This window comes from Aethalodelphis obliquidens, unplaced genomic scaffold, assembly GCF_003676395.1.
Source record: "Aethalodelphis obliquidens isolate GAN/ISIS:26980383/991018 unplaced genomic scaffold, ASM367639v1 scaffold16, whole genome shotgun sequence".
Taxonomy (NCBI): Eukaryota; Metazoa; Chordata; class Mammalia; order Artiodactyla; family Delphinidae; genus Aethalodelphis; species Aethalodelphis obliquidens.
The window spans coordinates 16,502,762-16,514,792 of NW_020837960.1; the positions used below are offsets into that span (position 1 = coordinate 16,502,762).

General features: G+C 38.5%; 1 protein-coding gene across 12 annotated transcripts in view; it reads right to left on the reverse strand.

The window, feature by feature from the left end:
- The window catches only part of RCBTB1 (RCC1 and BTB domain containing protein 1), a 65,590-nt gene that overhangs the window by 3,428 nt on the left and 50,131 nt on the right, over window positions 1-12,031 (reverse strand). For all 12 annotated transcript variants that reach the window (XM_027116338.1, XM_027116336.1, XM_027116331.1 and 9 more), the window contains 3 exons: window positions 9,142-9,268; window positions 6,877-7,028; window positions 5,963-6,093 (listed from right to left, as the gene is read on the reverse strand). In XM_027116338.1, coding sequence (XP_026972139.1) covers window positions 5,963-6,093; window positions 6,877-7,028; window positions 9,142-9,268 — 410 coding nt within the window. The remainder of the gene's footprint in view (window positions 1-5,962; window positions 6,094-6,876; window positions 7,029-9,141; window positions 9,269-12,031) is intronic.

Here is a 12,031-nt window from a genome sequence, read left to right on the forward strand (position 1 = left end):
ATTGTTGTTTGTCCCTTCAAGCATTGGAACAGGGGCTTCCCTGGTGGTGCAGTGGTTAAGAATCTGCCTGCCAATGCAGGGGACACAGGTTCGAGCCCTGGTCTGGGAAGATCCCACATGCCGCGGAGCAGCTAAGCCCGTGCGCCACAACTACTGAGCCTGCACTCGAGAGCCCGCAAGCCACAACTACTGAAGCCCGCGTGCCTAGAGCCCGTGCTCCACAACAGGAGAAACCACCGCAATGAGAGAAGCCCGTGCACTGCGATGAAGAGTAGCCCCCTCTCACTGCAACTAGAGAAAGCCCGTGCGCAGCAACGAAGACGCAACACGGCCAAAAATAAAATAAATTAAAAAAAAAAAGTGGAACATATTTACTAAATCAATTAGGTACCTGGAATGTACACAAAGATGAAGTCTAAGAGCTCAGTTTCTGTAACGTGGCCAACAATACTGAAGGTCAGTACTCAGGGTTCTGTCAAACTAGGATCTCAACAACTGTTAAACTGTAGGGTCTTGGCTTCGTGTTTCCCAGCCACCACCAAATGAGAATTTTAGGCAGGGTGGGGAAGGGCCGCATCTGCATACAGAAACACCCCTTTCAGACCCCTGCAAACGAATACTTCCTTATTCTAAGAGTCTCTCGTCCCTCCCCTCCAGGCATATAACCAGTAAGAGATAAACCACATTTAATGTCTCTCAGCCAGCTGCTGTCAGAGTTTTATTCTCCAGATAATTGAAAATGCATTTAAAATGTTAGCACAATACCTGAATCCATGTTTTTTAATAAGAGATTCCCAGTGGGGTAAATGGACAGCTGAATGCTCGGGTGTATTACAATAAACTAAAATGCTAAACAATAGAAAACATTTTCTCTCTCACATTATTATTAAAGAAAAAGCACTACTCCTGGTATCATGACCCAATGGTTAATAAATAGCTCTAGGGACTAAATTATATCCCACGGAAAGATGAAAGTCATATTTTAATCTTGTTTATCAAAAATAGAAAACTAGTTTATCTATATATCACTTAGGAAAAAGGAGCCAGTCATAGCACAAAAAGTTCTTCAAACCATGTAATGTATCAGATAAGGATCTTTAAATATTAAGTTTTAATTATATAATTTCAAATTCAAAGGAGAAAGAGAGGACACTAAATTCTGACACTGCAAAACCTTACCACTTCTATATCTGTTTATTTGGAATTAAAGACCTTGGTAGTATAATGAAAAAGTGAGTTTATTCAGTTTACCTACTGTATAGATTACCTTGAGTATAAACTTTAAGAACTTTTTTATATGGCACAGGTATACAAATGGTGCTTCTAATTACAAATCAGTTCATATACCTATGAAAATAGTTTTATCAAACTGCCTTCCCTTCCCCTCCAATTAGTTTGGAAAGATTTCTCAGTACAGTTGATACTTGAAAAACACAGGGGTTAATCCAAGTACAATTAATAGTTGGCCCTGCACAATCGCAGGTTCAACCAACCGTGGATCATGTAGTACTGTAGTGTTTACTACTGAAAAATACCCACATGTAAGTGGATCTGTGCAATTCAAACCTGTGTGGATCAAGGGTCAACTGTATTCAACAAATGTTTAACAGTTTCAAGAATACTGAAAATAATCTAAATCTGGGTTGTTTAAATAACTAATTACACGTTGGATAAGGCAGAACTTGGGAAAAGGAAGCATTGAACACACTTGAAGAGAGAAACTGGAATTTGCACGTTCATTTGCCTGAACCAGAGAGTGGCACAGCCAAGCACATTCACTTTGCAACCTGAGCCAGTGTGCTATTGATGTTGACGTGTGGATTAGATAAACACCCTTCTGATAATTCTTAAATACTATAAAAACCTACATGATCTGTTCACCTCATGCTGCAAACGATCAGATCTTCAATTACCTAGAAGAAAATGCAACTCTTACCCAACTAATAAGTCAACTATAACAGGACTGCTGGGCTTAAAAAAAAAAATGTCTAAGAAGGATGAGAAGGACCACTTGACCAGTAGATGAAAAAAGTTCCTAAGAGTCTTCTCAAGGCCATGGAATAAGAAAGTGGGGAAGGGTGTAAAATCAAGGAGTCTAACATGGTATTCTTGGTGTTTTAGAAACCAAAGTCCATGTTTATGACATTCTGTGGTGAAATTACTGTAAGTGGTTCTGGGGCAAATCAGATATCAGATTTGTTATAATTAATAAGGAAGATCAAAATAAAATATTGCTATTCTAAATTTACAAATTTGCTCCAAATCTTTAAGCATTTAAATTAAATTATTCCAATAACTATACACACTCTGAAAATAAGTTGTTTTTCCTTTCCACAGATTTTCTTTAGAAACAAAACACAGAGAACTGATGGTCTTAATATCCACATTTTAAAAATGCTAATGCAGCCTTCAACGGAGTTCTTATCCAGCCTTAAAATCTAAAATACATGAGAGTGCTAAGACTTCCTGTGGAAGGACACTTGGCCAGGGTGAGACCTCTGTGTCACAGGCCACCCTTGAGACACATTTCAGACGGCAGATACCGAGAACCACACCTAACTGTCCAAACGTGTTGTTAAAATAATTAGATAACAAAACCCAAACACTATAGTCTCTAATTCACTTGATAGTATAGTTGACCCTTGAACAACGCAGGTTTGAATTGTGCGGGTCCACTTACCCAGGATATTTTTCAATAGTACATACTACAGCCCTATAGGATCTAAGTTTGGTTGAATCCGCAGATGCGGATGAACGAGGGATATGGAGGGCTGACTGTAAGTTATACGCGATTAATCCCTGCATTGTTCAAGGGTCAACTGCATATCAAGTACAAAATATTCCACATCAAAGTAGGTTTTGATTTTGTTTTTTAGAATGTATTTAAGTGTCTCACTGTACTGGAAAAAAATTTTAAAGGTGCCTTCTCTCACTACCCAAAAAGTATTTTACAGTCTACTGATCACAAAAAACTTTTAATTTAACCCCTTGAAAAAAGAAATAAATGCTGACCATCTGGCTTTAGTGCGAAGCTTTCCAATACTCATATCCCAAATCAATTTTGGAATGAGATTCCTGGCTCATATTTATTGCTTCTCCCACCAAAAGCAAAATTTTAAGACATAGCTGCTCAGAAAGTAGGATTTTCTGGAAAGTTCTCTATTCTGGTTAAACAGAAAAAAATCCCCAACTGTTTCTTCTAATGTTCAAATAGACACAGGAAACAAAAATCTCCTGAAAAGAAACAGTATAAATAGAAGCATTTCAAAATATTTAAAAAAAAAAAGTTTAAAATGTGATCAGAACTATCACGAGACAATGTTTTATATGCATTTTCTCCCTTGATGTCGATACTTATGCAGGTTTGTACTAGAGGAATATTTAAGTGCTCCTTCTCCAAGTCCTTCTTTACTTTATAAAGACATGCAGAAAGTTTGACAATGCATTCATTAATCCAAGGGTTCCACAACAATTAGCTTACTTTTTAAAATCTCCACAACTACTGAGTCAATATATTTTCGCTCTTTTTATGTATGTCCATTTGCTTCAAAATTCTCTTGTTAAAAGGAGGCATGGGGCTTCCCTGGTGGCGCAGTGGTTGAGAGTCCGCCTGCCGATGCAGGGGACGCAGGTTCGTGCCCCGGTCTGGGAAGATCCCACATACCGCAGAGCAGCTGGGCCCGTGAGCCATGGCCGCTGAGCCTGCGCGTCCAGAGCCTGTGCTCCGCAACGGGAGAGGCCACAACAGTGAGAGGCCCGCGTACCACAAAAAAAAAAAAAAAGGAGGCATGGAGGAACCACAGTAATTTTTATAGCAAAGAGAAGAAACATGAGAGGCAGGTAGTAGTCTCCATCCTCCCAGCATTTCAACCAACAGAGTGAAGGGAAAGTCAAGTAGGGTCCCCAAGTTCAATGTCTGAAAACAACGGATTTTGCAGCTAATTTCCAATCTGTCTTAGGAGCAGCTTCCCATCAACTAATAGATATAGTAAGTGGGTTTTATTTTTATATTCTAGAGACTTCATTTATTTACTTTCTACATTCTACAGTATTAAGGAAATAAAACGTAAAGCTACATTAGTCGATTACATAACTCCCAACACAATGAAAACCAAACAACCTAGAAAGAAGGCTTTTTGCCTTCTATTTGCTAATTTTTCTACAGTGAATGTATAATATTTGTGGGGTTGTGAGTTGTGGTTTGTTTGTTTTTACATTTTTTTAAAAAAGCAGAACTTCATGGTGAGGTGTTTCAAATATTACACATTCATTCATTAATTTAACTCAACATACATTTCTGAGTGCCAACTATATGCCCGCACTGTGACAGACTCTGTGGAAGCACATGTGTTTGTGGTCTCAAACAAGGGACAGCTTTTAATGCATCTATACTTGATATCAGAAAAGTGAAAACTACTGAAGGAAATGATCAACCGGCCTGGGTAGAAGTGGAATAAGGCATTTTCTATAAACGTTCTGGGGTAGAAAAGCTGAAAGTGCAGAAGAAATTTCCAGCAACTCAAGCCGAGATATCTGCCTCTGCCCATGTGGTTCTGACTGGTTTTGGTCAGCAAGATGCTAATCCCAAGAATATGGAACTCATCAGCACTGAGGAGGAGTATGGTGAGACACAGAGGATTCTTAAGTCAATCACCAAATGGACAGAAAAGCCATGGACCAATTTAAAATTACATCATTGGGCAGAAATAAAATCTAAAGAAACAGCATTTCTAATAAAGATGTTCACGATGACAAAGAAAGGGTAGGAAAAAAACTATATTTCCATTTCCCATTAGAAATGATTGACTTTGATCATCATTCCATCTGTTGAAAAGGTCACAGAGAAAATCAGCTATATCTGACCTTACCAAATATTTACAATCATAACATAAACTGAAATAAAGATAGGGTACATTTTGAAAATGCAAGACATAATGGTCCATTTCGATCCCCAAATGTGACAAAGATGAAGTCTATCCACCACATCTCCAAAGCCACAGCTGCAGATCTTTGCAGGTGTCTGGTAAATTCCCTGATACCAGGTAATCTGCCTCATCATATGATGACAAAATACCTATAAGAAAGACTAATTGTTCCATTTAGGGTGCACACCTTAGCTAGACATCTGTAACTCCAAAACTCTTGCTCTTTGACTTTTATTCTTCATGAATATGTAAAACCAACCATACCAGCCTTGAGTTCACTAATTATCCTTCATGTATCCTTCACGTGGTACAATCTTCATTCAGTTCAACAAACATTTATCATGTGCCAGGCACAAGGCACACAGATGAATAAGATACAGTTCCTGCTCAGAGGGAGCTTACAATCTGATGATATCGTGGCTCTTAACTTAAAGAAAATGTACATAGATGTCCGAAACACAAGACTCCCAAAAGCTCATTCATTCAGAGACTCTCTAGAGATCCATCAATCAATCCAATATAAAAAGCAAACAAACAAAAAGGAGTCCAGAGCAAGCTCTTCACCCATGAATAACTGTGAGTGATAATTAGACGATGATAGAATTTTCAGAGCACACACAGCTAGCTATAAATCACAGGGCAGCCTTGGTTTACGACAGGGGAGAGCTGGGGAGACAGCAAAGTGGATCTTGAGAAAAATATATTAAGCTGACCTGGAGAAATACTTGAAACTAAAATATGCTGTTTGTTAGTCCCACTAGGTATGGCACTTTATATTCCAACCTGCAGTATAGCTGCTGGGACTTCAGTTAGCTTCCTAGCTTAGGTAAAAATATAAGTAGAGAAACAACCGTGTTTGAAACTATGAACAGAGAATAAAGCAAGCCAGATTTCATTTTTTAGGGGTCAGTCAGTTCAATGATTCCCTACACAGAAGTGAAGTTACTCATCACGCTTCTTGTCTCACACAAGAAAGGAGACACGTGCTCACGGGGTGTTAAGGGCGGTTTGTGTTTCTGCTTATTATTTTATGTTACCTCTGCATCATATCTGACCGCGGCAGAGAACAACGAAAAGGCATTCTCCACGGTGATTCCTCGCTTGATAATGTGCTGACAAAGTTTCTTCAGTCTGTTTTCACAGTACGATGTCGCCAAATCCAAAAGACCTGAAAGTAAAATGTGGAAAGCTTAACTGAGGTTACAGTAATTTCCAATCATTTATAAATATATATGTATTTCACTTTGGTGAAGAGTTATGTAGATAAATCAGCAGAAGCTTCTTAGGGAATAACACTCTGAATTTTATTAAATAAGTTCTCTTTTTCAGTCCATTCCTTCCCCACCTCCCAAACATACCTCTCCTATACTCACTTTATACAATTTCTTCTGTAGTACAAAGGAAGGGGAAAAAATTGAATTTCCCCCCTCATTTTGTTTCCAAAATGATACACTAAATCCATTAGCAACTTATACTTCAGTATTAAAAAAGTAAAATAAGACCACAGTCGTATAGTGTCCATCATTATTAACCATATCGATACAATACTATCTTTAAAACAATTTTTATTGAAGTACAGTTGATTTACAATGTTGTGTTAATTTCTGCTGTACGGCAAAGTGACTCAGTTATACACAGGTATACATTCTTTTTTATATTCTTTTCCATTATGGTTTATCCCAGGATATTGAATATAGCTCCCTGTGCTATACAGAAGGACCTTGTTGTTTATCCATCCTATATATAATAGTTTGCAACTACTAATCCCAAACTCTGAGTCCATCTCTCTCCCAAATACAGTGCTATTTTTTTAAAGGCATTTACTTCAAATCTTTCTTAAAAACCATGTAAAAACCAATAAACCTGAAACTTTTTACATTTCAATACTGTAAGAATACAGGGAGTTATATTTTTGACTCTGTGCCCTGGCCAGTCCCAATGTGGCTGGTACCTATGGCATCTTCAGGCGGCAGATCCACTGTATCTGTGTAGAGGTACTGGAGAAAGGCACGGTACACTGGGTAGGAAAACTGGTCTATTTCTATCACCTCCTTCATGTCCTCATTCCAATAAGACTGGAACATGGATCGAAAGTGCTCACACCTAAAACGGAACAGCAAAAGTTACCTAATTAAGTTGATGAAATCAGGGATAAACAAATATTACAAGTATGCTTATCTACTAATATTTGAGTAGTATTGTGTTGGCCAAAAAGTTTGTTCGGGTTTTTCCGTAAGATGTTACAGGAAAACCCAAATGAACTTTTTGGCCAACCCGATACATTCATTCCATGTACAAGAACCCAAACATATTCCGCAGGCAAGGGCTTTTACATTCACCTTTTACGTCCACTTTCATTTTCTATACTGCCTATTAAATAGTAAGAATTATACATGGAGCCTGGAAGTACCTACCACTTCAACGGTACCACTGTTTGCATCTGATAGACCCCAGTCAGATCTAGTCTTTCTGCTTGCTTGCTGTTTTTAAAAAATGTTGTAGAGAAGGGCATTTTAAACAATGAAATTAAAAGAAATTCAGAAATGAGTGTTCAAACTTTTGATATATGTTCATGTCATTCAAATGATTCATTTTTTGTGTGTCATGTAATCAGCATATTCTTAAAACTGTTTTAAATGTTAACTGAATGACATTTAAGAGGATTTTTTTTCCATTACCTTACATGAAAATTTTCCTTCTTTTCTGACTCATCTTCAAAACAGCCACCACCCCTATTTTGTTCCTTTGCTCTGACCTGCTCCCCTCCCTCTCCTCCCAAGCTGGTTACCAATTTATTTATAAAACACATTCACTAGAATAGTCACATATTTCAAGAAAACCTAAATAGGTCTTTTTGTACTGTATTTCATACACAAATCCACCTATATGAGGAACTGATTTCTTTCTATTTGTTTATTTATAATTTTGGCTGCACTGGGTCTTCATTGCTGCACGTGGGCTTTGTCTAGTTGCAGTGAGCGGAGGCTACTCTTCGTTGAGGTGCGCTGGCTTCTCATTGTGGTGGCTTCTTGTTTCAGAGCACGGGCTCAGCAGCTGTGGCTCCCAAGCTCTAGAGCGCAGGCTCAGTAGTTGTAGCGCATGGGCTTAGTTGCTCCACAGTATGTGGGATCTTCCCAGACCAGGTATCGAACCCGTGTCCCCTGCATTAGCAGACGGATTCTTAACTACTGCATCACTAGGGAAGTCCCTATGAGGAACTGATTTCTGAATATTCAATTTTCTTCAAGTATAACATACTTCATAATTTTTTAAAAATCACCTTTTCAAATCCTTTTAAAATGAGTTACACTATAAACACAAAAATACTTTCAATATCCATTCAGAATACTAAAAGAATGGTTCCACTTACAAAGGAACTTACCTCATATGGGAAGTAAAAAGATGCAGTTGTCTAAGCAAGAACTAATAGATGAAATCGCTCAGAAAACTATACAGGAAAGGAACAGACTGGATGGCCACAGGTTCACAGATAGAAACATTTCCCGTTCACCTTTTCAGTTAATACTTTGGTGCAGATACTTACTCCCTTAAAGTAATGAATGACATAGTTTTTCGGTTCCTTAAAACTTGTTATTTTGTAAATAAATATTTAACTACATTTTCAAAAAAGACTTGTAAGTGGCTAGTTTAACTCTCGATGGTCTGATTTTATGTGCCTCTTTCTCTGTAATGGCAGCCTCAGTGAGCAATGGTCCAGGTACTAATAAATACAAAGTTCCCTCACATTTATACAAAGAACTCCTGCCATTTACTATATTTAAAAACATTTCTTTAGTTGGGAATTAGATGTCTCTCAGGGCTAGGAAGTCCAGTATTCCTAAGAGTTTTCTGCTTATGGAAAACGAATCTTTAATTAAGAGTAAAAAAAGATATATAGGCTTTTCACTGATAATCTTTTATATTTTCTTAAACCTTATATACAAATTTTTGATCAAAATAAGTATTCACGATCTCCTTCATTTGAAAAACAATACAGAAAAATACATTACACTTTTTCTAAAAGGCACATGAGTGCACACACACAAACACACACACATAACACGCAAAACTCTTCATAATAAATGGATTGAGTTATGCCATTTCTTTCTACTACCAAGATTATTTCTTCTTAGTCCCCATTTTGTGGAATAACAAAGAAATGGAGATTGTAGAAGAAAGTAAGGTTACTGATGACTCTAAACTCATGCGAAAATACCTGATTTTCAAAACAGCTTTATGGACATGGATATATTTCCCATCAATTCGAAACTTCAGATCGGCAGTTTCCGGACTGTCAAATTCTTTCTTCAGTGACTCTGCAACTGTTAAAAAGTCTTCATGCTCTGAAGGAAACGAGCACATTAATACAGGAAGCTCAGGAAACATGTTCAAGCTTTGAAAGACTTCAGAAAGATAATGATTAGCATGATGGATAATTCCATCAGATTTTTTTCAGAAGAGTTCAGACCTTACTCAACAAATCAATTTCACAGTATTAAATTAAAATCAATGTCACAGAAATTAAATTAAATTTCACAGGCTAATGGGGAAACAAAAACTCAGGGATCCTCATTGGCACTGAATGAAGGTACTATAGATGCAGGAGACAGTTTCTGTCGTCCCCTGAGATGAGAAGGTGATTCTCAGCAGCTGCTGTTACCTAAGTGTCCTAAGTGTATAAACTTCAGAAAAAAATACATATTTGGAAAGGCCAAATACCAGTCTGACATGCTAAGTTAGATATTAAAAACGTGTATTTTTTTAAAAAAAGAGAAAGTTATAGATCATCATGATTAGGTAACTACTTCTCTCAAAAACTGAGTGGTGCTCTTCTAAGGCTAAGAATTTATCAATTTTCCTCGACAGAAACTCTAAGGACACCTTTGCTCTGCTTCAAGGAGTTGGTAAATTTGACTCAAGGAGTCCTAAGAAACAAACTCACCACTTAGGCTAAGAGTGTGTTCTTTCACAGGGTGACCCTTTTCCCTCGATATCTGGAATCTAAACGTCCTTCTTAACGCTAAAACTTAATGCAGTACAAGCAATAATCTCTACACACTATCTAAAAGCAGAGCAAATTTACTTAGTAGGAATGTATACTTAGAAAGAACAGCTTTACAAAACCATGATCACACTGCCTGACAGGAAGGTGTAAGTACATGTAATTCTTATATTTAAGTAGAACTGTGCTATCATGAAGAAAAGTAAAGGCACTTGTACAAACTCATGCAACACTTTCCTGTGCTTTCCATGTGTGAACAAAGGGAAAGAGGTAGAAGAAGGCTAACAGGGAAATTTTTAAAGTCCAGAGACCCACCGCTGGCACTGAATGAAGGTACCATCGATGTAGGAGACAGATTTCCACGTCCCCCGAGGTGAGAAGGTGATTCTCAGCAGCTGCTGTTACCAGGGCACGTCTTAGAGGAGGGACAACTGCTAAAAACTAGGCTGAAGCTTAACAAAGGAGCTTTCCACGAGCTTATCAGAATCTCCCAAGGAAATACCATTTGCCTAAGCCCTATTCCCTTAACGTACATCCTCCCCCTTCCCTGATAAGGCAGAGCTCTCCTGGCTGTGGAGGAGAGGTGGACAAGCTCTCAAAAACCAGGCTTTCCCTGACCCTGTAACCTGAATCCCCAGTGAATGAAAGAAAGGAAATAACTAAGATGGGCAGAGTCCAAGAGTCTAGATTGCTACCAACCTCCCCACAGAAAAAACAGCTTCTTATCAGTGCCTAACTCCTGCATCTAGTCCTAAGAGTTGGACCATCTTGGTTTCTGGCAACAAGTATAGTACCTCCCTTCAGAGAAGAAATGTTCTTCATAGGTGTGAATTCATCCTCTGACTTTCTTCCCGACACACAGCTGAGATCAGAAACTGAGAGGTAACAAACACTTCTGACTTTTGGCGGGTGCAAGAGAAAGAAGTCACCTGGGATATATATTCAGGGACCATACTTTTTCCAAACTTAATAACAGAAAATATTGGGACGTTTGGTCTGAAAGGAATGTCTTTTCAGGATTAGGATTTTAAAATGCAAGAACCTGAGGGAAGCCTTTTTTTTTGTGTGTGTGTGTGGTACGCGGGCTTCTCACTGTTGTGGCCTCTCCCGTTGCGGACCACAGGCTCCAGACGCACAGGCTCAGCAGCCATGGCTCACGGGCCCAGCCGCTCCGCGGCATGTGGGATCTTCCCAGACCGGGGCACGAACCCGTGTCCCCTGCATCGGCAGGCGGACTCCCAACCACTGCGCCACCAGGGATAAGGAAAGTCTTTTATAAACAGGTCCAGGTTAAGCAGTATATGGGACTCTGAGATGTGTACAGGGTCTATACATAGGTGTGATTACGGCCAAAGAGTCCCATTCCATGAACTAAATTTTCTTTGATCACAATATTCACTGCAAAAAAAGTACTGTATTATGAAGAACCTGAAAAAGTTCCATTTGTTTCACTTTAAGTTGAGCAGCAGTTTCACTTTTCCTAAACATACTCTTGCCCCCATGACCATATAGACTGGTCACCTGATGACAGGACAGCTCCAGCTACCTGACACACCTGAGCATGACATGTTATTACAAGACCTTCAATATCAATTGCTGAGCAACCCAAACCTTATGTTGTCAACAGCTATATTAATTTTCAAGCACAGGGTATCATGACACTTATTTCCTCTGCATCACAAACAAAAGAATGATCTAGAATACATTAGCAAAAAGGTAGAAATAAACAAGAAATAAAAGAAAAAGAGATTAAAATCATCATGTTAATGGCTACTCAGCTTGATTACATTTTAACATTTTCAATCAACAATGGACCCTTGAAGAAGACAATATTCAGAAAAGGGACAGATTATATAACCAAACATCAACCTGAATCCACTATCCTTTTTTTTTTTTTAAGGCCGGGCCGTGCGGCATGTGGGATCTTAGTTCCCTGACCAAGAATCAAACCTGGGTCCCCTGCAGTGGAAGCTCAGAGTCTTAACCACTGGACAACCAGGGGAAGTCCCCCACTATCCTTTATAATACCTCTGTTTTGATCCCCTCCTCCCCAAAAAAGTATTTGAGATTCATTGAAAGAAAAATAGGGAAAGAAATTGGAATT